The sequence below is a fragment of the Lepidochelys olivacea genome (genome assembly GCF_965140295.1).
Source record: "Lepidochelys olivacea isolate rLepOli2 genome assembly, chromosome: 1".
NCBI classification, from domain to species: Eukaryota; Metazoa; Chordata; order Testudines; family Cheloniidae; genus Lepidochelys; species Lepidochelys olivacea.
The window spans coordinates 261,332,012-261,350,965 of record NC_140411.1 but is presented as its reverse complement, the minus strand read 5'-3'; the positions used below and the strand labels follow the sequence as shown (position 1 = coordinate 261,350,965).

The 18,954-nt window shown below is 49.9% G+C and overlaps 1 protein-coding gene across 6 annotated transcripts in view; it reads right to left on the bottom strand.

Annotated features, from left to right (window-relative positions):
- SGSM3 (small G protein signaling modulator 3) overlaps nucleotides 1–18,954 on the bottom strand; it is a 57,146-nt gene that overhangs the window by 7,119 nt on the left and 31,073 nt on the right. For 5 of the 6 annotated variants that reach the window (XM_084644508.1, XM_084644509.1, XM_084644507.1 and 2 more), the window contains 12 exons: nucleotides 17,334–17,400; nucleotides 14,856–15,064; nucleotides 14,604–14,711; nucleotides 12,797–12,940; nucleotides 12,128–12,323; nucleotides 11,052–11,197; nucleotides 9,891–10,118; nucleotides 9,080–9,134; nucleotides 4,808–4,935; nucleotides 4,345–4,500; nucleotides 3,062–3,116; nucleotides 2,379–2,428 (listed from right to left, as the gene is read on the bottom strand). In XM_084644508.1, coding sequence (XP_084500634.1) covers nucleotides 2,379–2,428; nucleotides 3,062–3,116; nucleotides 4,345–4,500; nucleotides 4,808–4,935; nucleotides 9,080–9,134; nucleotides 9,891–10,118; nucleotides 11,052–11,197; nucleotides 12,128–12,323; nucleotides 12,797–12,940; nucleotides 14,604–14,711; nucleotides 14,856–15,064; nucleotides 17,334–17,400 — 1,542 coding nt within the window. Of the gene's footprint in view, nucleotides 1–2,378; nucleotides 2,429–3,061; nucleotides 3,117–4,344; nucleotides 4,501–4,807; nucleotides 4,936–9,079; nucleotides 9,135–9,890; nucleotides 10,119–11,051; nucleotides 11,198–12,127; nucleotides 12,324–12,796; nucleotides 12,941–14,603; nucleotides 14,712–14,855; nucleotides 15,065–17,333; nucleotides 17,401–18,954 lie in introns of those variants that run through there. The other variant, XM_084644511.1, reaches the window with a different exon arrangement.

Below are 18,954 nucleotides of genomic sequence, written 5' to 3'. Positions count from 1 at the left end.
AAGATGTGGGACTTATTCCTGGCTCTGCACAGACTGTCTCTGTGACCTTTGGCAAGTCAATTCATCACTCTGTGCCTCGGACTCCTATCTGAGTTGCAGCTAGCAAGAGATGTTAAGAGTAACAAGAAGGGTTTCTTCAGGTATGTTAGCAACAAGAAGAAAGTCAAGGAAAGTGTGGGCCCCTTACTGAATGAGGGAGGCAACCTAGTGACAGAGGATGTGGAAAAAGCTAATGTACTCAATGCTTTTTTTGCCTCTGTCTTCATGAACAAGGTCAACTCCCAGACTACTGCACTGGGCAGCACAGCATGGGGAGGAGGTGACCAGCCCTCTGTGGAGAAAAAAGTGGTTCAGGACTATTTAGAAAAGCTGGACGAGCACAAGTCCATGGGACCGGATGCACTGCATTGAAGGGTGCTAAAGGAGTTGGCGGATGTTATTGCAGAGCCATTGGCCATTACCTTTGAAAACTCATGGTGATCAGGGGAGGTCTTGGACGACTGGAAAAAGGCTAATCTAGTGCCCATCTTTAAAAAAGAGAAGGAGGAGGATCCGGGGAACTACAGGCCAGTCAGCCTCACCTCAGTCCTTGGAAAAATCATGGTGCAGGTCCTCAAGGAATCAATTCTGAAGCACTTAGAGGAGAGAAAAGTGATCAGGAACAGTCAGCATGGATTCACCAAGGGCAAGTCATGCCTGACTAACCCAATTGCCTTCTATGACGAGATAACTGGCTCTGTGGATGAGGGGAAAGCAGTGGATGTGTTACTCCTTGACTTTAGCAAAGCTTTTGATACGGTCTCCCAGAGTATCCTTGCCAGCAAGTTAAAGAAGTATGGGCTGGATGAATGGACTATAAGGTGGATAGAAAGCTGGCTAGATTGTTGGGCTCAATGCGTAGTGATCAATGGCTCCATGTCTAATTGGCAGACGGTATGAAGCGGAGTGCCCCAAGGGTAGGTCCTGGGGCTGGTTTTGTTCAATATCTTCATTCATGATCTGGAGGATGGCATGGACTGCACCCTCAGCAAGTTTGCAGATTACCTCTCCTCTCAGTTTAGTGTCGATACGCTGGAGGGTAGGGATAGGATACAGAGGGACCTAGACAAATTAGAGGATTGGACCAAAAGAAATCTGATGAGGTTCAACAAGAACAAGTACAGAGTCTTGCACTTAGGACGGAAGAATCCCATGCACTGCTACAGACTAGGGACTGAATGGCTAGGCAGCAGTTCTACAGAAAAGGACCTAGGGGTTACAGTGGATGAGAAGCTGGACATGAGTTAACAGTGTGCCCTTGTTGCCAAGAAGGCTAATGGCATTTTGGGCTGTATAAGTAGGGGCACTGCCAGCAGATCGAGGGACGTGATCATTCCCCTCTATTCGACATTGGTGAGGCCTCATCTGGAGTACTGTGTCCAGTTTTGGGCCCCACACTACAAGAAGGATATGGAAAAATTAGAAAGAGTCCAGCGGAGGGCAACAAAAATTATTAGGGGGCTGGAGCACATGACTTATGAGGAGAGGCTGAGGGAACTGGGATTGTTTAGTCTGCAGAAGAGAAGAATGAGGGGGGATTTGATAGCTGCTTTCAACTACCTGAAAGGGGGTTCCAAAGAGGATGGATCTATACTGTTTTCAGTGGTAGCAGATGACAGAACAAGGAGTAATGGTCTCAAGTTGCAGTGAGGGAGGTTTAGATTGGATGTTAGGAAAAACTTTTTCACTAGGAGGGTGGTGAAGCAGTGGAATGGGTTACTTAGGGAGGTGATGGAATCTCCTTCCTTAGAGGTTTTCAAGGTCAGGCTTGACACAGCCCTGGCTGGGATGATTTAGTTGGGGATTGGTCCTGCTTTGAGCAGGTGGTTGAACTAGATGACCTCCTGAGGTCCCTTCCAACCCTGATATTCTATTCTATGATCTGTAATGGGGAAGGATAAGAGACTTCCCAATCTCACAGGGCCATCACAGGGTGTGTGTGTCTCATTCATTCACGGCTGTGAAGCACAGATTCTGGGGTGTGTGGGGCTACAGAAAGATTCATATTTTGCAACATTTGCAGGATGTCACTTCTTGGGCTCTCCTTGAGCCAGACTGTGGTTGTAGGGACCTCAGTCACTGCACAAGACTCCCTCCCATCCCACCCTGTGAATCTCCATCTCTGACCATCCTGTGGGCAAACATTTGGCAAATGCCCAAGGAAACTATCACCATCTGGCCACACTATTACGCTATGCCCTGACAGCGGGGCGGAGGAAAAGTGGCATATAAACACGGATAGCCAGAAGGAGTGATGGCAGCAGGGAAGACACGCATGGGTTTTGGTAAGAAGGACAGTGGGGTTTGCAAGGTGACCTACAAAATACAGGAATTTTTACCTCTTTGCTCCGTTCATCCAAGACCTCCACAAATTTTGCAGGAAACCAACCTACAAAGAGGAGACAAAGGGTGAGCCTGAGACATCGGGAAACCCTCACATGGACATGAATGAAAACCCAGACTGGCTGCAGATCCTGGGGGAGGGAGGAGAAGAGAGGTGTGTCCCTATGGGCCCAGCCTGGGGAAGAAAACAAGCAGCACTGGAGCTTCTCAGTGTATGTCAGGAAATCCAAACAGCTGCGAGCCTAATGTCATCGAAGGGCATTCTCCCTACAAGCACTGCAGACAGCGCCAGCTCCCATGCTCCAGAGCAGCCCCCTACCCGTCCTCACCCTGACTGTGAAAGTGCACCTCAGCTGCTGTATCTTCTGGGAATAATGAGCATGCCTAGCAAGGAGCTGCAGCCCCACCCCACCTCCACACCCCTCTCTCCTCCTAGCCATGCACAGGGATGGGATGTGCATTCCCAGGCAGCTCCCCAATGGGGCTCAGCTGAGCCTTTGGCTATAAGGGCAGAAACTCAAACGAAAGGCAAACCCACACGCTCCCTGAGACAGGGCGGGCACAGATGCCAGAGCCATTGTTGAGGGCAGCAGCATCTCTGTAACATTAGCAATTGCACTCCTCCTCTCCACAGCTTTCCCTCAGCCTCCCCTCCCCCACCAGCCTTGTCTGTTCTCACCTCTCAGTCCATTCAGTTCCCCCACCCAACAGTGCTCGTCCTTTTGGGATATGATCTGAAAGAACAAAGAGGAGAGATGGCAATTTGAGAGTGAGACAAACACTGACTCACAAGGGCCATGGAATGGGAGCAAGGAGGCAAAACAGGGCTGGCGTCAGGCTTTCCCTCTCCACACATCCCACCCAGGACAGGGAGATGCATTGCCATGGAAACAGTATCACCTCAAAGAGAGTGAGCATGTGCACGTGGGTAAGGAATCACTTTCTTCTCAACCATCAGAGGTAGACATGGGGACTGACTGACTGAAATTCAAGTCACCAACCATCACTAGAGGTAGGTACTTCCCAGACACCAGAGACAGGAGTAACAAAACACGGAGTCAGGTTCTTTGTGGGGACTGAACCTGGGACCCCTGAATCTAAAAGCATAAGCCTCTCCCATAGGAGCTACAGGACCAAGTCCACTAGCTCAGCGGCTGTAGCAGTCTCTTTACGTGGTTCAGCCACTCGATGGGGATAAAGGGCCGCTCTGGGTTAGCATGGGTTATGCAGGCACCCTGGGCAAGAGGCAGGAGTTCCTGAGGGTGGGAGAAGAGGAGTTAAATGATGATCAGCCATTGTGCCAAAACCCTCCTCCCTTTTTCTTCCCCATTGGTGGTTCTGTTGGCCCCACACTACTTGGGGGTAAAAGGCTAGTTCTACTCGCCATGCGGGTGCAGGACAATGCTGCCAACACAACACACCCCACATCTGACAGCTATTCAGAGCAGTAGCTTCTTGCTCTTTGATGGGCAGCGGGTTTCCCTTTCCTCCCTCTCGTGCCCACCCTGGGATGTAAAGAGGTGGTGCCAAGGTTTCCACACTATTGGGTGCCCGTAGATGAGGCTGGGCTGGCCCAGTGCTCTGGTGGCACAGAGCACTGAGTTAACTGTGATCTGAGTTCAAATCTTATCTGCCTTTCGCTCTGGGGGCGTGGGGGCTTTCTGATAGCCAGGGTGATCCCCTAACCAGTTCCAGCAGGAGGTGGCAAGCATCCCCAAAGGAATTCTGTGTCCCGCCTGGATCAGCCAGAACCCCCAACCACAGACTCCATAACCGGCAACCCAGCATAGGGCGCTGGGAGGGACACCTCAGCCCGACTCCCCAGGGACGAGGCTATAAGGGGGACGAAACACTTGCCCTATGTGGTGGCTCGAGGTGGGTGCCTGTAACACGCCCCTCTCTGAAAGGGGGCAGAGAGGGTGTATCACGCCGCGGGATTCTGCCCCCACCCAGCCCTCGTACTGTGATGATGTCGTTCTTGCGGAAGCCTAACTCGTCATCGTCATGGCGCTCGAAGTCCAGCAGTGCCTTGGCTCGGCGCCGACGGTGCTGGGAACATGCCACATAGTTTTCATGGTCCCGCTGGTGGCTCTCCATGGTGTAATCCGGAGTCAGGTCCTGAGTTTGTGCAGAAGAGAAGCACAGAGGAGCAGTAAGAAGGTTACTAGAAGTACTGGGGTGCTCCCCAGTGTTTAGTACCGCTCTCTGCTCCCCCCCGGTGGATAGATTAGCTCTGCTAGCTCCAGGATCAAGCATGGCTCCCTTCCCTCCACCTGGGACAGGCAACGTGCAACACATAGATCCTGCCCATGGCGGATCTCCTTGCAGTCCGGCAGCTCCTCCAGGGCTGGGGTAGGGGGACCCGGCCTTGGCCCTGCAGCACGAGGGACCCAGGTTTAGCCTTGTACAGTGCGCCCCCACTCACAATGCTGCAGTTCTTTGGATCCACGCACTGGAAGTGCCGTGCCACCTGCAGGATCGCCTCACGAAGGTCAGCCACCAGCTCCGTCTGCTTGATGTTCTTGGCCTTCAGTGCCTCTAAATCATCCTCACCTGGGATTGCGGGACACACGGGGGTGAAGAGAAAGGAAACCCCCAATCCCATGCTGGGAAAAAAGGTGGCTGTCCCCTCCCTCAGCCTGAGAAGAGACAATTACGACTGCTCCCTCTGGTCAGAGTGTAACCATTGCTCTGGCCCCACCTGAACATCTGGGCCCCGCTCATGGCTAACAGGAAAAGGGGGCGATATGAGGGGAGGGAGAGAAACAAAATACTGCATCCTGTCACCCTAAGGCCCAGGCACCTTTATGCCAAGTACACAGGGGACCAGGACTGGGGCTGGATTCAGCCTCCTTCTCCCCATGCCAATAAAGGGGAGGCCAGTAGGAGCCATGAGAAAACAACAGTTCTCAGCTGACACAGACGCTCGTAAGCTGTCTGACCCCATCTGAAGAGAGCCAGTTGCTCATCTCCCCCTCTCTGCCTGCGCACTTCCTGGGCAGGGAAAAGATGGGGAGTGTGTGCACTTCCTCTGCCCCTCAGGGCCCTCCCACTGCCTTATCCCCCTGCATGAAGGATCTGGCCCTGCTCCCATCCACGTCACTGTTAATACTCCCACTGACTCCAAGGGAGCAGGAGCAGGCCCTAAATGAGCTCTCGTTAATCATTTCCCTGCCTGCCTTAACGTGAGGCATATACACACCCCACCAAAGGCCCTATATTATTGGCAGTGCAGGTAGCAGGGCCTATAGTAGGGTCCTATAATGGGAGTGTCACACAACCTTGTTTTCAGTTGCCTATAACTTTGCTAAACTTTAACTGTTCAATCAGGCTGAAATTTTCCATGCCGTGGGTCCACCTCGGGTTGATTTTTTTGGCGAAATTTCAGCAAAAATGGTGTAACCATTTCTGAGAACAAGACATGGGAAAATACATTTTGTCCATGTTAAAAAAAACCTCATACCACCATTTTGTCGAGAAGCTGAGGTACCTCCCTGCTCTGGAGCAGGGATTTGAAATTTGGCTGGGTGTTGTCCTGGTACCAAGGATGAGTCTCTTGCCGTCCTCATGAAAATCTGCTCAAATTTGGCCTCTGAAAGTCTCAGTTCACACATGCTCAGCTGAGACGTGTTAGAATTTGGTAGCTAAATTCTCCGAAGAATCTCTCTTCACTGAGCATGCTCCTATCACTGGGATGCCACCATGGCACTAAGCACAGGAACCAAAAGCAGGGAGCCTGTCTGTCCTGTGTCTCAATGCTCCCCCTGGTGGCAACCAGGCAGCAAGGAGAAGGGTGCAGCCTGACTGGAGCGCAAAGGAGAGAGGAGCTGGACTTGTGGGTGATGAGACTGGTACTAGGAACTGGGTGTGGGGGAAGGGAACCGTGACTGCGGCAGAAGGGTCTGTAACCACTAGATTACACTCATCCTAGAACTTGGAATAGAATCCAGGAGTCCTGAGTCTCAACATTTCTCTGCTGTCAGAAAACGGCTGTGAAACCCACTGGCAAATATGCACCTTTAGTGCTGCTCCACTCAGAGGATAACAGCCTACTACTGCTATAAGGTACTGTTAGCTCAAGTGACGGGGTCTGTCTGGTGAATCAAAAGATTCTAACACAGCTGAAGAACCATGTGGGTGCCAATATGGTTTCATGAGATAAAATTTCTGGTTTTTCAGTTTACTTTTTTAAAAAAACATAGAAAATTACATACAAAAAAATTACATTAAAAGAAAGTTAAGTTTGTAAAATCAAGCACTCAAGATAGGAAATGCCAGAATTAAGGTTTCCTGTGCAATCTTAATTCGGCCCCCTTGTGCATATGCACCATGATTCAGCCTTTAATCTCATGATCACTACTCTTATTTCCACAAGACCTCTGCTCCATTCAGTGCACTGAATGGACACAGTGCTCAGGAAATTAATCAGGATTGTGTAGTGAAAGGAGGCTGTTATCTGTCGGTTCCCTGCCTCATTTGTTGAGGTTGTTGAAAAGTGTGTAGTGAATGAGGTGGGGAACTGCAGGAAAAGACTTGTGGTTTAGGCAGTTTAAATACTGCTCTGGGGAATTGGATTCTCTCCTTGCCTGTACCGCAGAGTTCCTATGTGATGCTGGGCAAGTCACTTAGGGTGGGATCCACGAAGGGCCGTAGGCATTGCGATGCTAAGCATTACGGCGTCTAACTTTTACGTGCTAGAAAAAAATCACAGGAACAGCACTGTGACCCACCAAGCCAAGCACCTGGGCTGCCTACACCATCAATGGAGACAGATAGGCACTGAAGAATGCGATCCACACAAACCAGCACGTGCAGTGGGAAGCCACCCAAGCTAGGCAATGGGTGATGCCAACAAGAAAGGTGTGTGCTAAACCCTGCCCCTGAGGAGGAGGAAGTGATGCATAAATACTTAAACAGCCTTGAGAGAGAGAGGGAGAGTCCAGTGATCAGGGCACCCACCTGGGAGATGGGAGACTGAGGGGCCAGGCTCCCTGCTCCAGCCACTCTTTCATTAGTTTTCCAAACCAGAAGAGCTTCAGCAGGAGAGATGGAGAGAGCCTACATCAGAATGTCCCTTAGCTCAGTGGTTAAAGAGCTCTCCTGAGAAGTAGGAGGCACCTGTTCAAATCCTCTCTCTGGACCTGGGTCTCCCACCTCCCAGGCGAGTGCTCTAACCACTGCTCTGTAAGTTATAAGGTGGGCACTGGTACCACCATCACCAGGCTCCTCCTTTATTTTGAATGGGACCTGATCTGGTAGGCAGCCTCTGAGCACGCCTACTGGATTGGGCCCTGCACACGACTGAAGTGCCAGAATGCCTATCCCCCCTGGTTTGTGAATCGCTCTGGGGCTGAGGCACAGGATGTGTGTCCGGATGCCTAGCGGGAGGCAGCAGCACACACACGCAGAGAAAGGAACTTAGGCACCAAGGGAACTTTTATTCTGAAAATGTAAACATTGCCTGAGTTTGGGCGCCCATGGAGTTGGGTAGGAGTTTTGTGGATTGCAGTAGAGCTTGAACTGGGACCTACAGCTACATGAATAATTCTGTGAAATCCGTGCTCTGAATAAGGCAGGGTCTTGTTATAATTGTACGTGATCCTGTAATTCAAGACTGTATCATAATCCATATGCACAAGGGGGCCAGATTTAAGTTGCACAAGTAACATTCATTCTGCCATTTCCTAACCAGTGAGTGCTTGACTTTGCAAACCTAACATCCTTCACTGTATTTTTTTTTTAAATGCAATAGTATATAAGCTTGTAGTTCCCCATTAACCTGACAGAAAATACTGAAGGCACTCTCCGCAGCAAGGCCAACACCACACGAGTTCAGAGTTTCACAACCAGGCCATGATGAGCCAGGAGAAAAGTCAGGAAAACTTTCAAGAAATTAATGACAGGGGGAAATGTTTTGGCCCTAAAAACACCATTCCTAATTTTTACCAAACTTCCCCCCACCCAAAAATCTGCCCTGGGATAAGATATGGTACTTTCTGGAGGATCTATTTCTTATGCGGGAAGTCAGCTTCTGCTACTCCATAAGGTATGTATTTTTAAATGCATGCATAATGTTACTCTTTGCTTGTGCCAGTGGTTTTCTTGATGTTACATGTTGGGTGAGCTCACCCACAATGAAAATTAAAATGTGAAAGTGTTCAGAGTAGAGATCATGGATGAGGGTAGGGGCTATGGATAGTCATGGGTTGCATTTTAAGTCTCCAAAGGATAGTCCTGAGGACATTCTGTGCCAAAAAATGAAAAAGTCATTTTTCTGTGGGGAAGCAAAGAAATCTGCAGGGGACATAAATTTTGCACATGCGCAGTGGTGCAGAATTCCCCCAGAAGTAAAAGAGGGACTTTGGACATTCCTGTCCTAAATGGCTTCATATTTTGGGGGTGGCTGGACCTGCAGCAAGAAGATTAAGGGCTAAAGAGCAAAGCACGCTACCTCCTGTGGCTATCAGGAAAAGTCTGCTTCTTCCCTCAGTTTTGGGGAGTGCAAACTCAGCAAGTTCAAACTCCCTTCTCTCCTCCTCATTCAATCTCTTCCCTTGTCTTACTTTCTCTTGTTGCTGAAGGAATGTTCACCCACTCCATTTCCCCATGCCCAAGCATTCCTCTGCCTCCAGACTATTCTTTCACCCTCCATCCTGACAGCACCATCACAACATGCAAGGAACACACTTGTCCTCACCGAAAAGCAATGAGGTAATGCCAGATTTCCTGCGCTGGGTCCTGCGCCGCACAATCTGAAGGGGGGGAAGAGTGAGACAGAGTGGACTCGTGAAGAGAAATTAGAAGAACTAAACATGTATAGATTGGCATAAAGGGGCTAGAGTAGGGCAAGAGGACACAGCGACTGTCAGCAAGTCTCTGAGGGGTATACACCACAAAGAGAGAGGGGAACTGTTTGGAGTGGTCCCAGACAGAATGGGCAGTAACCAAACCACTCTGAGCAAGAGGACCAGCAGGAATGATTTTTGACAGTGGGGTCTATCAGGCTGTGGATTAAACTGGGAGTGGATGAGCACCATCAGGGGCACTCAGAACAGGACTGGACAAAGCACAAGAACAGCCAAGCACTGACTGGTGAGGGGGAGAACAGGAGATGACCCATGGATCTATTGCAACATAAAATTAATTCATTCCATGAAGACAGTGAAAGGCAGTGTTTAGCGCTTAGCTGGCTGCCGCGATCCCTCGCATGTGGGCTGGCTGTGGCAGGTGTGGGAGGTCTGGTGGCTGTGGGAGGTCTGACAGCATGGTCTCCCGGTAGTGAGAACAGTACATGTGGTCAACTCCCACCACAGTCCTAGCACTCACTCCCCCTCACTGGGGAGCTGAGAGAAGGGAAGTTTATCATGGAGCCAAAGCCTGCTAAGGCAGGGTGGCCTCATGCTAACAGAGTGTTATAAGGGTGAATGACCAGCTAGCCCAGAAGGCAGTGTCATGAAGGGGATCTGCAGTCCCTAACAGCCCAGATGGGCAGGGCTCTGTGCACTCACCTTGGATAGATTATTGACAGCGGCGCTGGGGTTGAGTAGCTGCCCTTGGTCAGCGATGAGGTAAGCCAAGTGCTTGCGGCGCTGGGTCTCCACCGCCATGTCTGTCAGCGAGCCAGCGACGCGCATGGCCTCCCGCAGCAGCACCTCCGCGTCCTCGATCTGAGACGGGATGTCCGAGAGAGTGTTGAAGATGGAGGCAGAATTCTCCGACTGGATTAGCTCATCTTCCTGCGGGAATGGGGAGAACCCACACATACGTAATATGCTGAGCATGTCAGTGACACTCACTAGGACTGCTAAAAGCCCTGCTTACACCTCAGAATGCAGTCTAGGCCCAAAATTTACCTCAGGAGCAACTAGATTTCTTCTTTAAAGTTTCAGTAAGAAAAAGTCCAAGCTGCTTGGTCAGGAGATAGCAGCAGCATCTCACACTGCTCTAGCGCTTTCATACCAAAGAATCCCACAGCACATTATACCAGAGACATATCCAGAAATCACTTCATCCACCACGGAAATGCAGCCACCTCAGGGTGCTGCACAATCGCCATCCTGCACCAGCAATACTATACAAGTGAGTCACAGGATAACTTCCCCTGAATTGGAGAAAGTTTAGGGTGGCCAAATGTAATCACCCAAATTAAATGTGGCCAGGACAACAGGGCTCACACCCTCGGACTTGTGCGAACAGCACCAAAGGATCTTTTATCATCCCCAAATGGTCAGCACCTTGGTTTTACATCCCCATCCACAGGTAGTAAAAAACAAAGAGCTCTCCAGAGCCAGGGAGGGCAGGACAAGTCTCCAGTCTGTGTTACTCTCGGCTCAGGAGTCAGAGGGGTGTAGCAAATGAGGGAGGGTGATGGTGAGACATGCGGAGTGGAGGTGAGGGGAAAAAGAGCAGGAACGGGAAGCCATCTTCTTGACTGAGTCTCCCAAATCTCAAACAATGGATTGCTGACTGACCTTCTGCCAGGACACTCTTCACATCCCCAGATTCTGAGGAAATCAAGATGGCGGCTCTCGCTCCCCTGCAAAGTAAACTCCTGAACCATGTACAACCAGTGGGTACAGGAGGTCCCCACCCCTAGAATCCTCTTTCTTCCTCCTTCCTGAAGAGAAAGCCAGGCTGCTAGAAATCAGGGCACAGGAGGTGGTTGTTACCTTCATACTGAGCATGCCCAAGGTGACCTGGAAGAGCACTAGCGAACCCTGGTAGAAGAAGAGGTCCCAGATGCGCAGCAGCAGTTTGATATGCACAACGCTAGCGAAGCACGTGAGGAACCAGTGCAGGGTGATCAGGGACAGCTCTGTGTATGAAGAGACAGAAAGAGAGAGACAGGTGATCGGGTGACCACAGAGGAAGAGAGCCTGCACAGAACCGCTCTCCCAGCCCAAAAGGGACACCCTCAACTACTCCTCATTCCCAGGGGGTTCTCCAGGTACCGTGACGATAAAGGAGGACAACTCTGTTGACATCAGTCAGAGCATGAACAGCTCCGGGGGGAGGGGTGGGGAGAGGCTCACATGCGTTGTGTTTAGTAAAATAAAACAGTCATAGGAATAAGGTCATCTTCTTGGGACCTAAGATAGGACAGTGCCCCCTTTAAACAAGTCTCAATCAGAACATCCAAAACCACATGGGACATTGTGCGCACGTACGTACAGCCACAGCCACACACCAGGAATTCAAAACTCCCCCTCCTCAAAAGTTTGTCACTCCCCATTCCCTGTGTCCCCCAAACAGGAGAGAGGGAGAGATGCATCTCCCCCTGTCCCAGTGCCAAAGCCTCCATGACCTCCTGGTTGTCAAAAAACCGCAAACACAAGACTCCCAGGCATCCTTGGGTGAGAAAAGCCCTCCGGTAAGTTGAGTCCAACCCTGAAACCTACAGCTTCTCCCCAAAACACAACCACAATGCTGTAGCTCTGCATCATCAAGCCCTGCAGCATATTAAACAGAGTATGGAGTAACAGGAATACACTGACTTCATCACTGCCATGTGAACCAAGGGACACTTTATTGAGTGTATTCAGCTGGAGAGGGGTACTGTGGGAGTAGCCTCACAATTGAGGGGTTCCTACCATATCATTTCAGTTTAAGGTGCTGTGCAGTACATAGGGCTCGCTAATCTGCACACACACGCATGCACGTACATACGCATGAGCCTGGGTCATGCCTGCAGGCTGAAAGCAGCACCCTGGGTCAAAAGATTCAATGGCCTTAGGGGCACCTTTACCAATGTCATGCTCTTGCAGGAGCTTGTCCAGCCGTGGAAGGTACTGCACGATGAGGTGGCGTAGGACACGCTGGTCGGTTTGCACTCCCATCAGCGTGGTGCTGAAGTAGGAGGCAGGTACCAAGTCCTCGATGATGGCGCACATCATCCAGAAGGCATCTTCCTCCTCCAAGAAGAGCAGCAGGGAAGCCGCCACCTAGTGAGAAGGGGAAACAGAGATGTTCATTCCAAGCCTGCACTAAATGGGACATTCACTAGTGCTTAGGTGGAATGGAACCTGGACAAAGTCTAGAGTTTAGGAGATGGAAACATCCCTCATTTCCACACCCAGAAGCTTTGCTTTGCTTTCTCCCATTGGTGGAATTTCTTTTACACTCCACCCGAAGAGATTCTTTGCTATTTCAGTCACATCAGCCAAGTCTCATGTCAATCAAACAAACAATATCACTCTCCCTCCACAAACAGATTAGTTTCGTCCGTGTGCAGAATTACTCCTTCCATTTCTCCTGCCCCGAGAAATGGCTCCATTTGGTCTGTTCCCCTGACCTAATTTGGTTCGCATGGTGCCCAGCTGCACTGAAGCTGGCTGAAATCAGCTGCTCTGACTCACCTACTGCGGAAAGAATGATCCCTAATGAAGTAACACAAAGCAGGGGCAAGTGAAATTACCATGCCGGTGCCTTGGCAGTATCCAATCTCTGGGTAAAGCCAGGCTAGTCCCCGGAGTATCCTGCGCAGTCGTGGCACCCCGATGCTGTTCATGTTGGAGAAGCAGGCATTGCTGGGCATGGTGCGGAGCAGGTCCTTCTCGATCTGGCAAGCACCCGTCACAAACAATTGCTTCAGACTCAGATCATATAATCTGCTTAACAGCCTCCTGCTCCCTTGGCCTCCCTGATGCCCTGCCCTGGCCACACACTCCCTTGCCTTCCCCACACCCTTTTAAAATACATTTGGTGCCAGTGCAAGGTCCTGGACTGGCACCATCTGGAACCTGAAGGCCTCTGTTTACCCCCACGACAGCTTAGCCAGGGACAGAGCAACTTCTCAGACACACTCGCCAAGGTACCTAAACTCTGCCTCGGAGGGACTGACCTGAGGGACAAGAGGGGACTTCATACTCCTTGACCCATTCGGTTCTTGGTGTCACCCCTGAGAATGGCAGCAAGGTGGCCAATTAGTACAGTCTGTGCTGCTGGGGTTTGCAAAGTGGACATTTATCCACCGGGATCTGGAGTGAAGACACCCCACCCCGCCCATTTCAGGCAGGCCACCAAACCACGATCAGACAGCAAGAGCCTGGGCTTGACTGCAGTTGGCGATTGTGAGTATAAAGGCTCCATATCACAGGCCAAATCCCCTGAACCGTTCAGTCCCTCCCTCTGTCAAATGATTTTGGTTTGTTACCCCAGGAGCTTGGCGAGTTTGGGGCAGAGATAGAGTTTGGCTATAACAGTATTACAGAAAAGAGGGGAGGGGAGGGAAGGGAAGGGAGGAAATTCCCTGTCCCAGCCTTGCTGGCACCTTGAGCCCTCAGGATTCAGGAGGAAAGACAAAACCCTGGGAGACAGCTGCTGCCACTTGAATAGGGCATGCACCTGCTGTGGGTATTTCAGTCCCAGGGTTCCCTTCCCTCCTTAGTAGGGCCCTACCAACTTCATGGTCCATTTTGTCCATTTCACAGTCATAGGATTTTAAAAATCGTAAATTTCATGATTTCAGATATTTAAATCTGAAATTTCAGGGTGTTGTAATTATAGGGATCCTGACCCAAAAAGGAGTTGGGGGTGGGGGTCTCAAAGTTATTGTAGGGGGGTTGCGGTATTGCTACCATTACTTCTGCGCTGCTGCTGCTGGCAGTGCTGCCTTCAGAGCTGGACGCCCGTCCTACCGCCGCTGCGCTCCAGCTGCCCAGCTCTCTAGGCAGTGCAGAAGTAAGAGTGGCAATGTCACAACCCCCCTAAAATAACTTTGTGACCATCCTGCAACTCCTTTTTGGGTCAGGACCCCCAACTTGAGAAACGCTGGTCTCCCATGTGAAATATGTATAGTATAGGGTAAAAGCACAAAAAAGACCGGATTTCACGGTCCCTGACGCATTTTTCATAGCCATGAATTTGTAGTAGTAGGGCCCTACTCTTTAGTATCTTGGTCAGTGTTTGTATCTAGGCATGATTCACATACATATATTCACAGCAGAGCTGTCTGCCCAATGTACACAGAAACCATCACAGCCTGAGGACAGTGTGGGTGCTGACTAAATCTTTTCCCCTCCCCTCTTGGGAAGGCGAATTGAGCCCCTCAAACTACCTTCCTAATAAAGGATGAGAAAAATTAAAGAGTAGCATAGTCCAACCTCTCCTCCCCCCTCATCTGTCCCTGCAGGCATTAAGCAAATTCGTCATCCCCCCAGTACAACAGATCACCATGTTTCCACCCCAAGCACTGGAGCGTGGGCATCAGGCAGGCTCCCGACCTGTTTGGCAGAGATAGTTTCATCATTGGAGCTGTTTTTCACAATGTCTCGGTAGGACATCTCCGAATTCCTCTTCTTCTGCAGGGCCCCAGAGAGACGCATCCACAGCTGGAGAATTGGGGACATGAAAAGAAAGGGTGAAGAGCGGTCAAAACGCAACCACAACAAACCGAGAAGTGAAACCAACAGGAACTGGTCTCTCATTTCATACTCCCTGCTTCCCCTTCTCGTGACTGTGCCTCAGCGCCTCACCTGAGGCCTCATGCTGTGTGGTATGCCAGCCAGTACCAGTGAGCGCAGCTTGTCCGAACCTGACAGTGTGACCTCGATTTTGTCCCAGGTGAGGTCCCCCACGTCATGGTTGTGCGTGAATTCCAGGTGGGCCTGCCACTTCAGCCTCTGCTGTGGCTCCTCTGTCAGCGGAATCCCTAGCAGCTTGCTGGAGTTCGGCTCAGCGCCATCTGCATCAGGAGACAGGGGAAGGCAGAGAAGGCAAAGAAACAGACAAGAAAGAAAGGGACTAGGCGGGGACCAGTGACAGACAGAAACGGAGAGATCTGTCTTCTGTAGCTGAAAAAGCCAGAGAAAAATATCTGAGCCTGTGCACTGGTGGCGGTGCTAGGGATTCAGATGCATGTGCCCTGCATCACAGCAGTGACAGCCTGGATTCAAACTGCACTCGCCACCCAGCACCGCTTGTGTGGTCACAAGCAAACCACACTGAAACCCCAAGATAGAGAAGGCTGGGACTCATATGTGCCTATTCAAAACATGAGCCAGCCAAACACTGGGTCATCAAAGTTAAATGAGAGCCTGGCAGCGGCTGTCCCACTGGATTTTGTAACTTTGTATTTAATAAGGCTCTTTAATCTAATAGACAAAGGCATAGCGAGATCCAATGACTGGAAGCTGAAGCCAGGTAAGTTCAGGCTAGAAATAAGGTGCAAAATTTTAACAGTGAGGTTAATTAACCATTGAAGAAACTTAATAAGGGAAGTCGGGCATTCACTGTTATTGGCATTCTTCACTCAAGACTGGCTTTCTAAAATATATGTTTTGGCTCAGCCACAGGACAGGAGCTTGAAGCAGGAATTGCAGGGGTGCGGTTCTGTGGCCTGTACTATGCAGGAGGTGTTAGATGACCAGAATGGCATTTATATCCATGAATCTATAATATGCTGTAGAGGAACAGGCACTCCCTTTGCCATACACCTCTACCTGTGTCACTGTCCCTGGGGTGCTTCCCCCAGTGCTCAGTACACATACACACATGCACGTAGAGCAGTGGTTCTCAACCAGAGATACACATACCCCTGGAGGTACGTAGAGGTTTTCCAAGGGGTATATCAACTTATCTAGATATTTGCCTAGTTTTACAACAGGCTACATAAAAGGCACCAGTGAAGTCAGTACAAACAAAAATTTCATACGACTTGTTTATATTGCTCTGTATACTATATACTGAAATGTGAGTACAATATTTATATTCCAGTTGATTTATTTTATAATTATATGGTAAAAATGAGAAAGTCAGCAATTTGTCAGTACTAGTGTGACTGTGATACCTTTGTATTTTTATGTTTGATTTTGTAAGCAAGTAATTTTTAAGTGAGGTGAAACTTGGGGTACACAAGAAAAAATCTGACTCCTGAAAGGGGCACAGTAGTCTGGAAAGGTTGAGAACCACTGACATAGAAAACACAGCCTCCTCCTGCCCTTTCCAGGGGGCCAATCTTGTTCAAATTAGTTTTCCCCTTTCCAGGGTACAGCAATGCAATGTGACATCTCCTCAGATGGCGACCAGGAATCTTCCCATTGCCAGCCACTCCATTTCTTTTCCTCCTCTTTAGCCATGGCAGCTGCCTCCATAATTAATGCCCAGCTGCATGGGTTCTCCAGCCATTTTAACCCCTTTCTGATTGGTCCTCCGTTCCTGCAAGGTGTGCAGCTGAAGCAGGTTGCTGGTTCTGTCCCTACTCAAAAAGAAAAGGAGTACTTGTGGCACCTTAGAGACTAACCAATTTATTTGAGCATAAGCTTTCGTGAGCTACAGCTCACTTCATCAGATGCATGCTGTAGCTAACGAAAGCTTATGCATCCGATGAAGTGAGCTGTAGCTCACGAAAGCTTATGCTCAAATAAATTGGTTAGTCTCTAAGGTGCCACAAGTACTCCTTTTCTTTTTGCGAATACAGACTAACACGGCTGTTACTCTGAAACCTGTCCCTACTCAGGCACCCTTGGCGAAGCTGCCAAGGGATTTCCCATCACCTGGATGGGTAGAATAACCTATCACAGTTGCCCACCTTGGGATGGAAACCAGAGGTGCTTTGATAGAAGGTCTGAAAGGTCATTGGGTTTCACTGTAAGTGCTCTGCATTGCACTGTTGAAAAGCTATAGTGCTACTTACCACAGCACATATTGCTCAGTGAATTGCAACAACTGTACCTCCCCCTCCTGCAGCAACAATGTACCAGCGAAACACACTTTCCCTGCCTCATGATGGCAAAGTTATACTGGGGTCACAGACTGTGCTGGGCCAGCGCTCCAGCATTTTAGACATCACTTTCCAAGAGGGCCAGCACTTTTAAAGCACACCCCTAAAAAAAAATCTGAAGTCAGGATAGTGCTGGGAACTGAAGACATCGCAGAGAGCGGAAGGGAGATCCTATCGCATGAGGTGCCATGGGGATAAAATGGTCCCAGAAAGAGTGTGGGGGCAGCCTTACCTTCCTTATCCACTCGGAAGCCGAATTCATCGTACCGGAATTCTGGCTGCTCCACCAACTCTTCTTTCTGGGGGTGTGAGAGAGAGAAAGTAGAGATAGCACTGATTTCCATCATTCGGCCACTAGGTGGGGCACCTGCTTAGAGTGCCAGACTGCGTCACTGCCTGGGCCCCAGTAAGGGAGGAGCACTCCCAGCTCCTGGGATGCACCCTAAGACCTTCATCCCCGTCCTGAACCACAGTGCCCTGTTCAACAGGCAAAATATGTTAGCCTAGCCTCACTACACAGCGAGGAAAGGGCGTTGGCTTCTCTTCAATAGATTCTGCCTTGACTCCCCACCCACATCGCTCTACCCTGGCTTCTCATTATGGAAAGGAGCCATACCATCTGCTTGGGAGAGGCAGTGGATCTGGCTCACTACTCTGAGACAATCCCCACGTGTATGGGAACTCCTGGGAATGCACCCTAACACAGCCCCCCCGTAGGTGCTCCTCTAACACATAGTTAGCCCTTCATTATCCTGTGTATGCACCCCTGGCCACTGCCCCTCCAAGACCCTGTCTACATTCCAGCCACCAATGCAACTGTACCAGTGCAAACCATCGGGGTAGGCAGGCTAAGCTGGTGGAGCCTGTCCTGGTTTCAGTCAGAGGTTCTTTCAGCTCCACAGCACAAATACCAGCTTTCCTTGCTTATTCTAGAGCAGAGGTTCCCAAACTTTTCTTATTGTGTGTCTGCTTCCAGATCTACCAGCTGCTTGCGTGCCCCTACCCTTCTCATCACTGATACTTTGTGTGTTCTTCTTAACACTACCTGTCCTTAGCCATCTGTCCATACTTCACTGTTACATACAGCTGTAGTTATAGTGTGACGTATACAACCAAAAAACCCCCCTAAGTTCTGAGCTCAGTTAGACTGGACGCTTGCTGGGCAACTGAACGCACGCTGTACGGTGATTGGAGGTGAGGGCTCTGTACGTCAATGTCTCTGTATTCTCATGGGTATATCTTGAAGTAAATTAACTAACGTATTTTATATAACAAATTCCCTCACAGTTTTAAAGCTTCATCTGAGTAGTCTATTTTGAAAATGCAATAAATAAAAGAATTCACAAATAAAATCCACCATTACACAATTTCTCCCACGTACCCTGAGATGTTGCATGTACCCCCAGGGGTATACGTACCACAGTTTGGGAACCCATGCTCCAGGGGTTGGCACAGGTGCAGCTATGCTGGAGGCTGAAATCAGGGCTAATCCCATGTGTAGACAAAGCCTAACCCAACCGACTCCTAACAACTGCTCAATTGTGCACTCCTAACACTATCACTCTTGCATCCCCCCACAGCACAGACTGGCACCAGTCAGTCAGTGCACCCCTAACAAAGGTCCCTATGTGTGCTCCCCACAAGGCACACAGGTAGCCCCACAGATATACATGCTCTTTCACTGCACGAGTCTCTGAGAAACAGGCTCAGAAGCCCATCCCACCAGGCTCCATGACTCACTTGCCTTTAACAAACATTACTGGCGGGTTACAAAGCTCTACACTCATCCCTTAACTCCTCCCACAGTGACATGCTCTGGTTTAGCTTTTCCGACAATGGATTAGTCCACACAG